This window comes from Scomber scombrus, chromosome 18, assembly GCF_963691925.1.
Source record: "Scomber scombrus chromosome 18, fScoSco1.1, whole genome shotgun sequence".
NCBI lineage: Eukaryota > Metazoa > Chordata > Actinopteri > Scombriformes > Scombridae > Scomber > Scomber scombrus.
The window spans coordinates 14,977,076-14,995,416 of NC_084987.1; the positions used below are offsets into that span (position 1 = coordinate 14,977,076).

The following is an 18,341-nucleotide window of genomic DNA, read 5'->3' on the forward strand; positions in this document are numbered from 1 at the left end:
TATTCTTTTATGTAATTATCTTATATTTCCATATTTATTTTCTTATTCTTTTTTATGGCACTCGTATGACTCCATAACTTTCATCCATTTCACCTGTCAGCTGCTTACCCTGAAGCAACACATTTAGACTTTGTACAGTAACTGCAACTATTTTAGTCCCAAGCTTTGGGGTTGTTTCAGGTCCTGTGCTCTTATCTCCCATTCATTCTGGATTAGCTTCGGGTGGGTTGTGCTACATCACAACATTAAATCCATTTTTATTTTTATTTTTTTAAACACTGAATGAGTCCCACACTACCCTCCTCTTCCCTCCTCCTCCTACTCTTCCTCCTTGTTTCCTCCACTTCATCTCCATGTTGAAAAGATTAGCAACAGAACTGTTTACTGGGCGTCATTGCTGTCATCTCCAGAGTCAGCTCTACTGTTTGGAAGAGCGTGATCTTGGTGCTCGTTGGCAGCCCCTACAGACAGCCCCAGTGCTTGAGAGAGAAACGCTGCACGATAGTGTGAGTTCATAAGTCAGTAATGGGGTCATAAACAAACGTCAAATAGTAGAAGGAAAATAGCAAGTTCTGTCAACACAGTTTTTTTTCTGTTTGTGTCACAGTTAGTGAGCTGTATTGATGTAATGCTGCAGAGTCACTTTGACTGTGACCCCCTTACTTTTAGGTGGTTTAGTAGCTCACTCTTTTTTCTGTCTCTTGTTTTTCATATTATAATTAAAGAACATGCCGTGTCAGTGTTTGGCAAGCACGTATACACACTTGTCTCCATCTGACGGTAAACGGGCCAGGGATAGTTTACAGATTAGCGGTCCTGAGTGTTGACAAAAGGACTGTGTCGGGATAGCAAAGGCAGGCTGAGAGCGGAAACAGAGCTGGCCACACACACAATGCCTTGAAGTAGCCTGGCGCATTTTGTCTTTCTAAACAGACAAGAGTTGACGGAAGAGGCTCCTGCCACAGCACCAGGCTTTTGATGTGCTCCTTGCTTTGTTTATGACAAACTGAGGGCGGAGGTCAGATTCTGGTAGTGGTGAGGCTTTGTTAGGAGAGGAGGAAGAGAAAGAAAGGTCTAAAGTTTTTCTGTTTACTCTTTCAGATTGAAAACCCCAGGTATTTGCGAGAGAAGCCCATTCCCTTGTCTCCAGTAAGTCATCAGGTTGTCCCATGCGGTTTATTTATCAGTACATAGACAAAAGTGTTGTTCTTCAATCATCTATTCACCTAATCTCTCTCCTTTTCATAGATTTTCAAGTCGAGCTTTGGAAGGAACAGCAACTTGTCTGATGATCAGGGGACACAACTTGTGCAGAGCAAGGAGGTATGCATCAAAATGAGTTGTAGCAAAGCTACAGTACCTGAGTGCCTGATAAATATAAGAATTCTCTAAACGCAGTCCATGACATTTTAAGAGGCTGCCCTTTATATAGATATCAGTAAGCTTAAATCCTTTCTACTCACTATTCAGAACTGTTGAGTCATGTATTAGCATTTGTACAGCAGCAAGTGCTGAACACATACAGAGGTCAAAGCTCCCTTGACTGCTTGCATTAGGCGCCCCCACAACCATGTACATACATCCTCATGCATAGTTTGTATTGTTGAAATGGCTGAGGCGAGCGTTCCTCTTAGAAGACAAAAATAATGCCGGCTCCCAGTGATGACAGTTTTTTCCTTATGTGGATTTAAGCTGAAAATCCCATTCTGAAAGCATGCTTTGAAGTCCCCTCTGCCCCCCCCCCCCCCCCCCCCCCCCCCCCCCGAACCACCACTCCTTCCCCCCGCCATCCGCCTTTTTTCGCACTGTTAAATATAAAACTGAGCATGACTTGGCTGTAATAGCTGTGGCTTTTCATGTCTGCTCGGGGAAAGGCGCTCCACTAAGTTAGTTGGCTTCACCAGGAGAGGGCAGAGAGTGGGGGCGAGAATGGGCAGAAAGAAAGAGAAACAGACAGGATGGGCATGAATGGTTGTGCTTTTTGTGACCGCTGGAAGAGGATTGACATGCACAGACACACACACTCCCCTGTACACATCCACCCAGTCGGTCAGTCTACCTGTGGGCTGATATTGAATCTAGCAACACCAATACGAGAACATTAAAGCAATGTCCCATGCTGTTTGATCCTGCCTTAGACAAGCAGACTGACTCCATATAGCTGTGGTTATGGTGGGAATATAAATGTATCACATCTCAGGAGACTATTAAACCCCATGCCAACTTTGCTTTGGTACACACTGAGTTACCAGTTTATTATGTACACCTGTACAAAAGGACAAAAAAAGGAGTGAAACCATTATTTGATTATCAAAATAGTTAATTTTTCTGACAATTAATTGACTTTTGTCAAATTATTGTCATTTATTTGCCCCAAAAAGCAATGCACCAACCAACAACTGTACAGACATTAGCTGTAAACTAGCTAGCTAGCAGTATACACAAGCCATGTGAGTGGTCAGTGCGTATCTGTGTTTGTTTGTCAGCTCAGCCTCTGACAGATTTCACAAGTCATCAAAAACTTCAGTTGCTATTTTTATTTTTTTTTCCAATCTCTCGCTCTCTGCAATCACACTGTCTGAAATTCGCCTTGAGTTCTGTCTGAACACACCTTAATATTCTGTCTCCCTCAGGTGAGTAAATAGTATGCTGGATATGTAAGACAGACCAAACACCTTTATGTATAATTTAAGTCAAGCAGTGGTGTGCGTGTGTGTGTGTGTGTTTGTGTGTGCGTGCGTGTGTGTGTGTGTGTGTGTGTGTGTGTGTGTGTGTGTGTGTGTTTTTAAGATACTCTAGTTTGAATGCAGGTTGATGTAGGCCTTGGATCAGAGCACAGACTTTTTTTTGGAGAGAAGCTATAGGAAACTGAATTGGTCTGTCATTTCTACTGAGACATTAATGCTGGCAATACCAGAACCGGTCCAGGAAAGTCAAAGAGAAACATTGGGAGGGACATGTTGGAAAATGAGAGGAAATGGTGTAGAACTGGAGTTTTAGGTTTGTGCTGTTGGCTTACTATTGCAACTGCTGCTACTGCTTTTCTGTTTTTCTTCTGCATACTCAAGTTTTTGTTAGTGTTTTTTTAATAGAATGAAAATGAATATGTAAAATGAAAAATGAGTGAAAAATGAGTGTATCAGAAGAGAGACTATTGAAATATATACGGTAGTGTGTCTAGTAGCCTTACCTTTTAATTCCTCTAAGGCGTACAGAAGTCATTGCCGACAGACTTTGCTTGTACTTTTTCATACTATTTAGAAGGCTCTGTTATGCCGAAACTTCTCTTGAACTCCCATTTTAAGGTTCTGGGAATCCCCTATCGTTTTTACCCTCTGCCCCATAAAAGTGGAATCATGATATGTCTGTGGTTTATGACCTGCTATTATGTAGCCCCCTTTTCTTTGAGTTTAAAAAAAAAAAAAAATTGTATTTAAGATGCCCTCACTGATCACATGCCTTGAGTCACGATTAGCAAGAAAAAGAGTGTTAGGTGGATTTCAAGAACTCTGAATGTCCCAAGATACAGCTGTGACCACAGACACACACCCACATGCAGTATTTCCCAATAGTACTGACCTAAGTCAACAATTCCACCTTAACCATCATCTTCAACAGCCACGTTAAGGTTTTTTGTAGAGCCATGGGAGATTTGTCCCACCCTGCAACATGGGTGTCTGGGCCCAGTTTAGGAAATCACAGTGACATCACTTCCCTTTAATCCCAAAAGCCTAGTCGAAAATTTACCCAGGGTTAAAACGTTATACACGCCACATGTCATCAAGCTGGCGGCGGCTTAACGAACATCTCAGCTTTCACACCAGGCTCATCCTAACTCTAAGCTACAGACTGCATTGATAAGAATGCTGACTGTTCTTTTCCTATGGAACAATGAGTGGCAGCTGAGAAACTTCACCACAAGCTGCCTTTGCTTCAACTCACTTAGCTTACGCAGAATGTTTGCTTATGGGTGAGCTGTGGAAAATGTCTCGCAGGAGCAGTGAAGTCCTGCTAATCCTTCAGCACACCATAGCACTGCTCAACTCCATGAGGGCTGGGCCTTTCATTTGGAAATTCAATTAAATGGCGACTGACGTGTCAGGCGTCACTATAGGCCTGAGTCATGTGATAACAGAAGACTGATTAAAGCACCCTGTCTTTCTTTTAGAGATCTGTGTGAGGGTGTGCATGCTTTCTTCAAACATCCCCCTTGGTACTTGACCTGAGGGATCATTGGCAGCAGGCACAGAGCGGTAGATGAGTGTGTTAGTGTCAAGCAGTCACACTCTAATGGTCATAGGCCACTGACTGGGGATCAGGCCCCTTTACTTCCCGATGCCATAATGATGCAGCCTCGCTAATCTGAGGATCCTCTGGGATTGAGTTAGCTCTCAGCCTATGATTTCAAGGGCCGTAGTCTGTCTTATCTGATCGTTTTTCAAAGCTAAAAAAGAGCGAGCTAGTATGCCTTAGTAGTTTAAAGGGGACCAGTTCTATAGTTTGACTTTCAAGATGGTGCTTCAGGCTTGGAAACACAAGGGACCAACAGTGTTCCATAATGATAAAGTTTCTATTTCAAGCATTTTTGTCCCCTGCCCTTGATTTCTATATATATGATGTACTCAATGTTATAAATTGAATTACTTCTTATTAGAAATATCAAGTAAACATTTGTTTACTCTATGTTAAGAGCTTCTCTCTTCTAAAACTATCCTTTCGTTAATTTTTCTCATGTCACAGATTCAAATGTATTCAAAGTTTTTTTTGTTTTGTTTTGTTTTTTAATCCAACCTTACTATCTGAACAAAGTACAGTAAATTAACTTCTTGTCAGAGTGTGGAAATGGCATGTAGCTGCTCCTCAGTAGATAGCAGAAGGCTGCACACTGACAATCCTAGAGCATCTGTGTTTATAGAGGATGAAAGACACGCCAGGATATTGTACGTCTCAGGCAAGGCGAAAAAGATGCACAAATGCAACCTTGCTTTGTGGAGCCCAAACAGTTAGCAGACGATTTGTGAACACATCCCTCTGAGGAAAAAGGCCTTGACCCCTGCGCTGGTTTTGAGAGCAGAGAAAGCAACTGTTTCTGTCTTTCTCCTCGCATTCCCTCTCTCATACCACCCCACCTCCACCCCTCCTCCTTCCTCCCTCCCACCCACCCACCCTCTCATCCTTTCAAGAGCGAAGTGTCAAAAAACATGGCATCTTACAGCGCTAGCTACAACTCTGAAGAAGAGAAGAGGGAAAAAAGCTGTACCACCCAGTCGGGCTGATTGAAGGTGCCTCAGAAGCCTTAGGTGTACGACATTCCTCCTCCTCCCTCCTTCACTGACGCCTTTATAAACAAGTTTCACACACCCCTGATCTAGTTTGACAAACTTTCTCCAAAGAAACCATTTGATGAGAGAATGAGAAAGTGACACCCCCACATGTGCTGTTTTTTTTTCGGGGGGGTGCCGGCAGAATCAGGTCTCCACTCACATCTCCCTCTATCCCTCCTTCTTTCACACTTTCTTTTTCCTTGCTCATCTGGCTGATCTTCTTTGGTTCCCTCATTTGCACAATAAATGGTGGTAAATCAAGAAAAAAGGCAGAACACAGAGAGAGAATACTTTACTAACAGAGCTTAGTCAAGGATAATAATGTATAAATGTGGTTCAAGTGCATTAATGAAGTTGCCCAGTAACCAGTACATTTGCTTCATTATCAACATTTAAAGTAATTTAAAGAGTAGTTAAGATTAGATCTATATGAGCTGACTTTCTTATTAGGAGGAAGAGGGGTTGGGTAGTTGGTTAGAAGCTTTGATGGAGATGGAAAGCAGTAGAGATCACTGTTTGAGACCACCTCGAGACCACTCCCCGCTTCCTGTTTCAACCAACACATTTTTCTGGCAATTTTTTGTCTTAGTTAAGCTCAGAATCATCATCTAAAGTGAAATTCTGACATCTTAGATAAATCTCTTTTTATAAATTTCACCATTTCATTCCCAAAGCATGAACACTACAACATATTGTTGATGTCTTTATTGCATCAATATTTATACACATAAAACATCCTGTAATTGCACCATATTTTGATTTGGACCTCATCACAGTTGCTTTCCTTTGATTTATACCAAGAAAAGATCTAATGTGGTTTGACTGTGCCAAGTAATGTCGTGGGAATTTTTTACTTAATTGTTTTGATGACTAGAACAAACAAGAGCTAGCCTCGGGATGTTGGTAACCACCGACATGCTTACACACCCAACCCCACTTTCAAAGGAAGAACATTGTCACCCTGCTCCAGGGTTGACTAACACGCCAGAACAGACAGTGACTAAACATGAGTAGTGACATCAAAGCGAATGGACAGTCATCTTTCTCTTAAAGGTTCTCTTTGTATTTGTTTGTGTTGAGTGTATTTGCGCGTGCTGTGTGTTTGTGAGCGGAAAAATCTTGCATGTAATTAAAAATGGATGACTGTTGTGTAAAAGATCAATGCAATTCAGCCAGCACTGTTACTGCATTGTTACTGTCAGCAGCCATAACTAGTATGCTAGAGCATTGGCATAGGCAGGAATTTTATCTTGGGTGGGCCAATATAAAAGAGGATGAACTATTTCTTCACAGAAAAACAGACATATGAAAAGTTAGAAGAAGAAAAAAGAAGAAAAATAGACGAACTGAATAACAAACCAGTTTATTTGTCAATGTCTCTGTGTCTCTGTATCAAAAATGCAATAACAGTAAAACACAGCCTATCTGACATACTCAACCAACAGAGCATCGGTCTATAAAGACTGTACACAACAATGTAGACAAAAAGCGTCTTTAATAGCCTACCCAAATTACAGGATACTTGCACTGGCAAGATCAACTGCTCATCGGCTCTACAGCACATGGCACTGTTAATTAACTATTTAATTGCACAAAGTGGCAACTAAAGGTAAACCCAGACAGCAGAGGTGTTAACCTGCAGCTTCACGCTCTATCATTGAATGGAGAAAAACTGTCTATATCACTTTGAGGAGAAGCACCTTGATTTTCCATTCTTGACTCTGCAGGGAAATACATATCCATTTAGCTGTGAATGTAGTTCACATAATTGGTGGGTGAGAGCCACAAGAACATGGTTTCAGTTGAGCGTGCAAGGGTGCTGATTATTAAACATCCTCCCAAAAAATAATGAGTTTATTATTATTATTAAATCTCCTAACACGCCGACAGGATCAGTTAGGATTTAATGGTAATTAATGTTCTGTGTTCTTCTACACATCCAAAAGGTCAGTCGATGGAAGCAGTGCAGTTTCTTCTTCCTCAAAATACATCAAAAACTTTGTTTAGTCATTGTTGTAGTGTTTACGTTACATTGCCTGAAAAGCAGCTATGATTGAAGGCAACTAAGGAGGGTCTGCATGTCAACCAGAGCAACCAATTATAGGACAGAGACTTCCTGCGACTTATTTCAATAGTTCCGTTTTAATCAGATGATAAATTCAATACACACTTCAAGTCAACAATAAATCAAGTTTATTTATATATTTCCTCATATATTTTTTATATTTATTGCAACAGAATGTATTTTGCTCAGATTTGGCTTGGTAGGCCAGTGAGTAATGTGAGTGGGCCAGTGCTGCCCAGGCCCATTAGCATAGGCCTGTTCTACAGTTCCTTTAGCAACACCCTCCAGTCAGAAGATAAGAGGACTGTCATGCTAATCTTAGAACTTTCATGCCCACCAGAGGATAAACCTTGGGGAAAAGTTTTTTCCCCTCCACTAATGACCTGAGAAAAGCAAAATTGTCTCTGTTTTCATTATCCACCAGTATTTGATTATCACAGCCTCACAGGGACACGTTTTTGTTTGACAAATTTGCTTAGCCTGTCCTTGACTAAAGGAGTTCTTAGCAAGCTGTTAGAAATAGTAGTTATTTCAATATATGAAAAAATCTGTTGTTAAGTATTTGTTTGCAGACAAATGCATTTATACAGAAGGAACCCTGTTAAAAGAGTAAGCTATGTGAATATTGTTGTGATGCCAGATGTGATAATTATTTTCCAGTAATTAATAAGACTAACTGCTTATTTTGTATAAAAATATCAGAAGATATATAATAAACTGCATTTTTTTCCCCACATAAAGCCCAAAAGACCTGCTTGCCACCTAATTGTCTAAGACTGGGAAGGCCTGTGGCTCATAGAAATCTGCTCCAACATGCACATGACAACCCTGAACTTTTGATCCTCTGAAAACACTGAGTTGAAACGAAACAGCCGCTCTCTTCACGATTAACTGTTATGTGCACACACACAAAACACACAGGCTTTCACTTTGTTCTGCTTACTATATACTGACGGAAGATTGAATCACAAACACATACACATACACACACACACACATACACACACAGTTGGGTACATCTTAGCTCCATGCTGGTTTTTTGAAGCTCTGTGCATGAGTAAATGTTTTTAAATGTTAATATGGTTTATTTCATCATCAGCTGCGTTTGTGTGCAAGAAGGGACACATTGTATATTCTTTCATCCAGATTTATGTTATCTGTTATCCTGTCACTCTATATGACAGTGTTTCTTTTTTCCCAAAGCATATCTCTAAAGAAAGTTACAACAGAAATGTGTTTAACTTCCGAGAATAAAATGTGTTGTTCATGTTGCCTGGTAACAAATTATATTTCATCCCTCAAGCAGATTTGGGAATATAAACAGAATAACTTGAGGGTTAAACATGTTGTTATAGTCTTGTTTCTCCTATGTGTTTCCAGATTGAGATGAAGATCAAAGTACTGGAGGCCAAGCACCAGGAGGAAACACTGAAGATGCAGCAGAGACACGATGCAGATGTTGAAAAAGTAAGAATTAAAACTTAGAGGTAGCAGATACTCTGCCAGCACCAGCTACCATTGTGATTGTGAATAAGTATGACAGTGTTACCAAATTCTCGACTTCAAAGCCATGACTAAGAGTGTACTCAGCCAATATCAGTAAAGTGGCCTCTGAATGATTTTTAACTGGTTGCAGAATCCTCCTTTCCAACTGATATTGATAAATAGACATAAAAAGACTCTCAAATGAATTGCTCATTTGTTGTGAGGGGCAACTGCACTGTTGTATCTGCTAACTTTAGTGCTCATGACAACTAGTTAAACTGTCTTACGATGCCCATCATTGACTCTTGATTCTGCTCAGTGGCTAATGAAAAGGAACTGAACAAGTCTCTCCCCTTCTATCCTGCAAATAATCACCTCTTCAAAGCTTTTTGTCAGCCGGAGAAAATAGCTTTAAAGATGGTTTATTTCACACTAGGTGCCCATCAGGTAGGCTTCAGATCAAGCACCTGGGATCTGTCAGGTCCCCCATATGACTTGCCTTTTCTGCAACAGAAGCTTTTAATAAAAGAGGAAAAACACTCAAATTTTCTCTACACTTTAAGATGCCCGTTCCTTTGTATTTGACAAGAGACAGTATGACAGCTAGCTCTCTCTCCCTCTCTCTCTCCCTTTAATTGCATACAGATTGTGAGTTATGTCCGATTTAATTTGCTCAGAATTTTACCCGGTATTCCCTCTAATGGCTTCAAAGGGAAGTGATCCAGAGGTGCACTCTTGACGAGCCTGATGGAAGGTTTAGTTTTAATTAGTCCCCTTTTGAATAATGTATATGCTGTTGAAGGATTACTGGTCATTGCAATTTGTCATTGCAATTTGCAAATGATCTGAGATTATCAGTAGACTGCATGGTACACTAGGGGGTCACCGTTAACCTTATTTTTGTTTTAAATGCCACAGTAATTTCTTATCGTAAAAGTTGTTTGTATGTCTCTGCATGCACAGAAAGTATACTCAACTGTAGATTTTGCAGGTGTCTTTTTTCTCTAGTTCAGTTGTCTGTACTCAATTCACTGGTGGTATTGGTTAAAGCCATGGTCAGCCAGACTGGATTCCCCCTGCATTAGGATGACTTATAAAAGCTAAAAATGGGCAGCCTAAAAGCTGTCATTTCCCTGCGTCTAGTGTGCTCTCCTTTGACCTGACACTGTGTCATCACTATGCCCAGTGGACCCCTAAAAAAGACAACAATCTCTCTGGTGTGATGAAATGGAAAAAATGGGTATTCCTAAATGTGGTATGAACTTTGCACCAGCCATCCTTTCATCTCCCCCATCCCATTCACACAGAGGAATGACAGGCCCAACAATAAGTGCACTTGGATAGAACAAAATGCTAGTAAGATAAAGTCTTCAGTTCTTTACAAAAAATGACCACACCACTGTGTTTTGCTGCCATTTCAGCCCGACAGTCAGGGGATAATCTGTTGTTCTACTAGTCTGTTGTCAGTAGGATCAGTAATATTGTTACACTTTAAAAGAGCTTTAGGCTTTTATCAGATTAATTGATTTGAATGAGAGAAAAGAATGGGTAAGGAGAGTTGACAGGCATAACAGCTTCAGTACAGTACCCTAAAGCCTGGATCTTACCATCATTTTACACTTTCAAAACCACCTTTGTGAATGTGTGGGCAGTAGAAACAACTGCATCATGTACATATACTGTATATACTGCAGCTATATGTGCATACTGTACTGATGCAGTTGAGCCAAGACAACTTCTCCCTTGACATGGAGAGTGCTAGACTGTCCATTTATACTGGAGCTCCAACTCTCCATGGTATAATTTAACTAATTACACACAGATGGCAGCAGCAAGCAGATGCAGTTACCTCATCACACCTCAGCACAGGTGGTTCACTCAGTTGCCATTTAACTCAGTTACACCGTAGCCTCCTAAGGAATAGATATGCATCTGGAACCTGAAGTCTTGTCACAACTTAAAGTGAATTATGTTCACAAAATGTGTCATGTCCTTATAAGTAACCAAAACATTATTTTTTCAGATAAGCTTGCACACATAACTGCAGCATTAAATACATTCACATTGTGTGTGTTTGTCATATGATCATGGGGTTGCTTGTGTTCACAAATATCACCAATGTAAATTCATATTCTACAGCATCAGGAAACATCAATAACCTTATTTTAGTTATAGATTTAGTAATTGTTCTTGATTCCTGTCTTTAAAAACGTTTCAATCAATTTAAGAATTTAACTCAGTTCTCATATTGTACATTTAAATGTGGCCACTGTGATTGAAGATTGTAAGCACAGACTGCATGGAAAATGTGGCTATTGCTAGCTTTTGTTTGATAGCTTTGACAGCTTTTGGGGTAAATAAAAGGCTATGACTGGAACACTTTAAAGAGAACCAACATACTGTATGCAAAAGTCATTTTCTCATCAGTAAAAAAAAAAAAAAACTGGATAATTTCCACCAAATATTTTCCAGTGTCAGTAAAAAACAATCTCCCTCCTACTTAGATTCTGGACAGAAAGAATGGTGAGATTGAAGAGATTAAGAGCCTGTACCGGGCCAAGCAGAAGGAATCGGAGGAGGTGATCCGTAAGCTGGAGAGGAAAGGTGAGAGGTCACGGGATTGCAGGGTTAACTGGAAGGATGTTTATAGTTGTGTCTCAGAACACTCAGAGTAAAGAGCCCAAAAAGATACAAATCCACGATAAACTCCTCTGGTGTAGAGTGACGTCCTCCAGCTGTGCTGCTCAATCGAAAATGTAATTGCATGATGTTCGCCTTTTTCTTAACGCTTAATTTCCTCTTCCTTGTTCCTTGCTCACTTTCTCAAGTCTGTCCCTAAAAGCATCTGTTGAAAAGAATATAAACTTGGTAAAGAAAAGCACTACTAGCCATTTGATAGAGCAATATCTTTATTGGCATTGATTTGCTGACAGAACGTCAATGAGCATGAGTGTATGTCTGTCTGTGTGTGTGTAAGTCCATGTGTGTACATACCCTGAGGCACAGCCTGACTGTTCTCTGTGTGTGTGTGTGTGTGTGTGTGTGTGTGTGTGTGTGTGTGTGTGTGTGTGTGTGTGTGTGTGTGTGTGTGTGTGTGTTTGCACTCTCCTCCGCAGTTCAAAGTGTACTGCGGGAATCCCAGGTCATCTGTGAGAGCAAAGAGAAGCAGATTGCTGAGCTGAAGAAGATGTCGGATCAGAGCAGTGACTCCCTGAAAAACGAGTGGGAGAAGAAGGTATGAGGGAGAAGTTGAAGGACTTGGATATTCTAGACCCCAACCCCCTGTAAGCAGCCCTGAGCCAGAGGAAGACTTTTTGATAGAATGAGACTCACAGACTTTGCTCCAAACAGCAGGGCTCTGCCGTACTGTTAGAAAAAATTCTTGTGTGGGTTTTAGTGGAAAAATTAATGCTCTCTGCCCTGGATCAATTATGTTTTCACTCTCGTTCTGATAGCTCTAGCTAGCAGAACTGTTGTGGTGCAATGAGAACCTAATGAATTTATGATTTCCACTCGCCTCTTCAGGGTCACTTAGCATGTGTTAAACAACCTTGAAGAACATTTTTTCTTAGATGGAATAATAAATACGAATGTTTGTTCCTCTTGAATAAGCAAGACATTACGCATCTTAAGAAGTGTTTTTTATGAAACGAGAAAACAATGATTTACACCACAGGGGAAGAGTGACAAGTAAAGCATAGTCATGGATACAAATTTGTTATTTATGTGTACTTATCCTGTGCCCTTCCAGCTGCATGCTGCTGTAACAGAGATGGAGCAGGAGAAGTTTGAATTGCAGAAGAAACACACTGAGAATATCCAGGAGCTGCTGGAGGACACCAACCTCAGACTGACTAAGATGGAGGCTGAATATAATGCTCGGTCACAAGCAACAGTGAGTAGAGGAATGGGTGTGTGTTTAGAATTTAGATATTGATCAAGCTGAATTTCACTTCAGATTTGACAGCACATTATATTATTTAAAACCTCTATGTATAAAAGACAACTTTTCCCCAGATGGTATCAAGCCTAAACTTTACCCAGACCTCAAGTGAGGAACCTAAGGAAATAAACTAAGGAAAGTATACACATATGTAATATCTCTCATTATGAAACAGTGACCCATGCCACTCAATGGCTCAAATGAAGGGCATCCTGTAACCTCTGGGCGAGAATGACTATCATATCGCATATCTGTCATCTTTATAAAAGTCTTTGATCTGAGTGTGTATTAAATCTTTCGCATAGCTCGGAGACGTGCATGCACACACGCATACACACACCTCCCAAAGCTACCGTTTCTTTGATGTCATATGAAGGGACTCTGGTTTTAAGTGGTATCGTGCACATTTATTTTAATGTGGATTACAAACACCAGAGGCCAGATGAATGCAATGCTTCATAAATAGCATTGTTATCAATATCAGCATTCATGGCCTGTCATACGTATCACACATGCACACATATTGCTTCTGGCCTTAATCTGTCAGCAGGCCCGCATTTAAGAGGCATCAAACACTGGACAGTGTGGGGCTGGTAGTAAGGCCTCTCTTTTTTAATAATTAAGGACAGACAAGGCCCCAGAGAATGAAAAGAGCTCTCTGTCATTGCAAATTAGCTGCTCTCCTGCTGTTAGTTCGGGCTGACCTACACACACACACACACACACACACACACCTAGCATAGGATGTTCAAAGTGGACTTTATCTCAGGTGAGTTATTACAGCACCTCTTGGTCTGCGGTCTTTGGAATCAATGTTGTATTTTGTTCTTTTATTGTGAAAAGGTTTGTCTTCCTCTATTGATTTGTTGCAGTTCCTTATAGGAATATAAAACCTTGAACATAACAGTCAGAAGACCTAAGTTTATCCAATATGCAGAGAGTTTGTGTTCAGTCCTCCAGGCCATTCGACCCAGTAGCGAGGGGCTAACTTTGAGCATATGATTTGTGCCATAAATGACCTATGTTTTAGGTCTCTAACACTCCTCTACTGCCTATGAGTGGGAGATGTAAATGCTAATAAAGTTCACATCCAGTACGCAATGTGAAAGGTTCGCTCAGTTCACATGTCAAGCATGCAAGCCAAGACAAACTCTGATTAATGATTCATACTCATTCAAATGCAGTACACTGAATCTAGTTAATAACAGTGAAATGAAGAATGTTCATCTGCCCATCACTACCTGGTTGGATTTTGATCCAACGCAGATCAAAAATCTCACAAGGGGCTTAAAGATATGTCAGATGTTGTTATTTTTGGATGTTATCTGTGCACAGGGCAGAGCAGATACAGTAGAGTGACTGAGTAGGTGTTTGAAAATAAAGACAAGCTGGTATCTGCATCAGTATTGCACCAGCCAAACTCTTGACTGTAGTCCATGCATGTCCATATCTAAATGGATAATGGAGACATAATCAATATTGTCTTGTGGTTACAGATGAACTAGCAGCAATATCACTTTTTATTGCTAATAATTGATGATCTACCAGTTTTGGGTTTTTTTATTTTTTTAATGGACGAGTATGTCACAAAACTGCAAAATCAGCACCAGAATCATAAAAAAAGACATGATGGTACCATCTGATGTGTGTGGTTCCAAACACAACCATATTTGTGCATCCCCAGTAATGATCACAGTAAAACAAGACGAAACAAACTAAAGCAGGAGTATTTGACATGTTCCTCAATTCCAGGGTCTACTCTGTCTCATTTATGCCTTGTGTCAGTCTTTCACCTCCACTCGCTGCTCTACGTCAAGAAAGGTGACATGCATGCATACACACAAGCATGGCCGTAGCTACCATTGAGGACACCGAGGTCATGTCCTCGGTATTTTTTTCTTGAAGTTTTGTTTAATTGTGAAGTGAAAATAGCCGACGAGACAATTATCCTTGCATCAACGGACCGTCATGTGACACGTACTTGAAGATACCGCTGCCATGTCAAAACGAAAGTATCCGGCTATAGCCAGCGGTGGAGTGAAGCCTTGAAATCGCCAGAAATATGTTGTCTACATTTGTGAATTGGACTTGACCCGATTTTGCAAACTGTTCATTCATTGGATGAGCCCTTTTCTCCCTTTCCCAGCAGGCCGTGCTCCATTCCACATTTTAAGAACAAACAAAGAAAATAATATATTGCAGTTATAATTTTTAAATATACAACCATGGAAGTTGTAGAATACTGAAATAGGAGTTGATTTAAGTTGCACAATTGGAAATGATAAGAAAGAACTGGACCACAAGAATGACCATGATTGAGAAATGCACAGTAAGAAAGCAGTATAAATACATCATGGATTACTCCTTATAATCATATAAATTGTAGTCTCATTTTTGACCTCGGTATTTGATAAATCCTGGCTACAGCCTTGCACACAAGACTACCTTGCCTCAGGTGATGAGTGACAAAGGCTATCTTCTAGTTGCTGGCCTTAGTTCTGATACAAAAACTGTAAAAGGTTATCCATCACTCTATATGACTTTCTTGTTACGAATTACGTGTCCTTTTTTTTAATCATCAAAGGCTTTATCACTTTGAAATCTCTGAAGGGGAACGAGGCTCATAATGTGGCTGCACTTCACACCTAGTAATTCTCCTTCCCAGACACCTAATTAGGGGACGTAATTTGCTCCCACTGAGTGTGTCCAGGTGTGTCCAGCTTCAGTATGGAGAGGTGCTTCTTCTCATCTCCTGCCAAAGGCCTAAGTGTCAGCACGCGTCCCAGCACAACACAGGCCCCTTGTTCCTTTTCTTAGCACTCTACATTGCTAACACAAAGACAAAAAATCTCTCTCACTAGTTTTACCGGGCGCTGCTCTTTTCAAACACACCGCTCCCTCCTCTCCAGTCATTCTACCTCCTGTCATCGCCAGCCTCTGTCATCATCTAGATCGACTAGCACACTCCATCTTTAATCAGGGTCCCGTCATCGCCTTTATCAGTCTGCCCACACTGCATTCCATGCTGTCATATGCACACACACAAAGACGCACATGCTGGGGGACAGTATGCGAGGGGGGAACGTTTCTTTTCATCATAACAGTGCCGGAAGAACCTGTCTGCATCAGCTGGACTTTGATCATCGTCTCTATTGACGATCATGATTGTGATTGAGTGCTTGACATTCAGTAACGACAGTGAAATCACTCAGTAATGTTACTGTATGGTGGAGTAATGTAATTTCAGCCTTAAAAATACAGTATATGAATATTCATTCAGGTTTTTGTGCATGTAAATCCTTGTGTGCGTGTTGTTTGAGCATGAGATACTCAAACACAGGGACATGTGGATGAAACTGCTGCTCCACAGCACCACAAGGGGTCAAAAACTGTGCCATTTAAGTAGTTGAGACTTAGATAATTTAGTTTCAGCTGGAATTTACTTGTTTTCGAGTGTTACTTGCTGCTTTCAAAGAAACAGGTCCCTCTTAACAGTATGTTATGTATTTGAGGCATTTTACTAATATACGGACATCATAACATTTGACCTTTTTAAAGGTAAATAATGACGAAATATCCGAACTGAAAAAGTCCTCTTTAAACTTCTGTGCGTTGATCCAAAAGTCAGAATGAGGGCAACAAGGTGAAATAGTAGCTTGGAGTTAACGCTCCAGAAAGTTTTCAAATACACAGCAGTTGGCTTCAGAAACTGCTACACTTGAGTTTTGTAGACTGAAAGAGCAAAACAGAGATTTAGAGAGAGAAAAAACAGGTGTTTTTTTAGAACATTTTCACTTGATAATATCTTACACTCTGTAGCAAGCAAGTGGAAGGGTTTCTGCTGGTTTGACCTTTGGTACAGTTTGTATAGAGGAGATGTTTGATGCAAAAAAAGTATATTTTAAGTCATACCTTAAGTTTAGATCCTGGTCTCAGGTACACAATGCAACACAAGGTATGTTTAATTTCTAAGCAATAAAAACGTTTAACATTTTATGAAATCATTTCAGAATGACTGTTTTATAGAGTGAGGGATCAGGTCACAGGGGTTTTTAGCTGCATTGTCAGCCACATTCTTGCATTTAGCAAAAAACAGACTTCTGTGTCTGATTTCACTATGGGAGCAGGCAGGTCTGTGACCCATGACATTTTCTCAGGCTACTGCCTTTAGTGGTCCAAGCTGTATGGTTTATTGGTATCTTGTGTATCTTTGTGATCCAGGAGAAAACGGTGCGTGAGCTGGAGCTGCGGGTGAAGCAGCAGTCTGTGGAGGTGGAGAAGGGCAACATGCTGCGTCAGAAGGTGACACAGGAGAAGGCACAGTTGGAGATCCACATTGCATCCATCAGTGCCGAACTACAGGAGGCCAGCAGACGGTCAGGAGCTGTTTGACTTGAAATGAAATAGAGAGGGATTAAAGAGCTGCTTGAGATGTTAAGGATCATTATCAAATCACATGTTTTTATAATCAAAGTGCATGTAAGATGTCCAAGAAATCTTTGAAATGTGCTAAGACAAATCTATAGAAACAGGCAGGTAAAGTGACTCCTGATTCAGTTTGTTATGTTGGCTTAGGAGCATGTCAGTTTGCGTATTAACCACCCTGTCATGCTCTTTACTGTCTACAGAATTATGGTCCTGCAAAAAGAGAAGAAGCAGCAGAGTGAGCAGTTCGAGCAGACCTTGCAGAAGTTCCAAGCCAAACACGAGACTGACATGAGCCACTTACATCAGGAGCATGCTCTGTCTGCTGCTAAGGTCCATTTTACACATTGCGCACTGCCCCTTCTTTCCCCACCAACCTGCTAAATATATTGTTAATTCATACAAAATACCAAACTTTTCTACCAGTTTCAGCCGTCTAGAAATATCCTCTTTTTTCTGTCTTCCAGACCTCTGATGTGATGGAGGACTTTGAGAAAACTATAGCTCAGCTCAAACAGCAGCTCCTGGACAGTGAACATCAAAGACAGAGACAATTCAGGGTATGAGCTTGTTGGTGTTAGGATAGGAGTGTGTGCGTATTTTAATGTGTAAATGTGCACATGCCTCTGTGTCTGCATGCATCTTTATTATTTGTCACTATAGCAATTCCAGCTATGGAAGTCTTCAAAATGGGGTTGTCTTTGTGGATGTGTGTCTCAGTATCACTTTTGTCACATGTAACTCTTCTACCTTTCTACCTTTCAGGATCAAGAGATAAAGTCTCAGCAGGAAAAAGACGAACTGCAGAGCAACTGTGAGAAAAAGGTAGTGTATACTTTCTCCTTCTGGGAAAAACAGATCCATTGACTTCCATAGATTTTGTCTTTGTTGCATTAAAAGAGCCCTGGACAAAGTGATTAGTGGAGATCAAAGCCGGGTTTGGTTCCCCCGTACTTTTAGATTTTACGTCTCTTCTCGTAAAATCAAAGCTGAGATTAACAGGTAGATGTACTGGACAGAAAAGTGAACAGGATTTTTGTAATTTAGGATAAGGCTAATCATGGAAAGAGAGTTGAGAATGGGAGTCATAAGCAAATCC

At 40.6% G+C, this 18,341-nt stretch overlaps 1 protein-coding gene across 3 annotated transcripts in view; it reads left to right on the plus strand.

The window, feature by feature from the left end:
- Window positions 1-1,036: 1,036 nt before the first annotated feature.
- cep112 (centrosomal protein 112) overlaps window positions 1,037-18,341 on the plus strand; it is an 81,640-nt gene continuing 64,335 nt past the window's right edge. The window contains exons 1-10 of one of the 3 annotated variants that reach the window (XM_062438526.1): window positions 1,037-1,149; window positions 1,249-1,323; window positions 8,770-8,856; window positions 11,379-11,478; window positions 11,991-12,109; window positions 12,626-12,769; window positions 17,039-17,193; window positions 17,446-17,575; window positions 17,710-17,802; window positions 18,008-18,067. In XM_062438526.1, coding sequence (XP_062294510.1) covers window positions 8,776-8,856; window positions 11,379-11,478; window positions 11,991-12,109; window positions 12,626-12,769; window positions 17,039-17,193; window positions 17,446-17,575; window positions 17,710-17,802; window positions 18,008-18,067 — 882 coding nt within the window. In that variant the 5' untranslated portion in view covers window positions 1,037-1,149; window positions 1,249-1,323; window positions 8,770-8,775. Of the gene's footprint in view, window positions 1,150-1,248; window positions 1,324-8,769; window positions 8,857-11,378; window positions 11,479-11,990; window positions 12,159-12,625; window positions 12,770-17,038; window positions 17,194-17,445; window positions 17,576-17,709; window positions 17,803-18,007; window positions 18,068-18,341 lie in introns of those variants that run through there. The other 2 variants (XM_062438527.1, XM_062438528.1) reach the window with 2 other exon arrangements.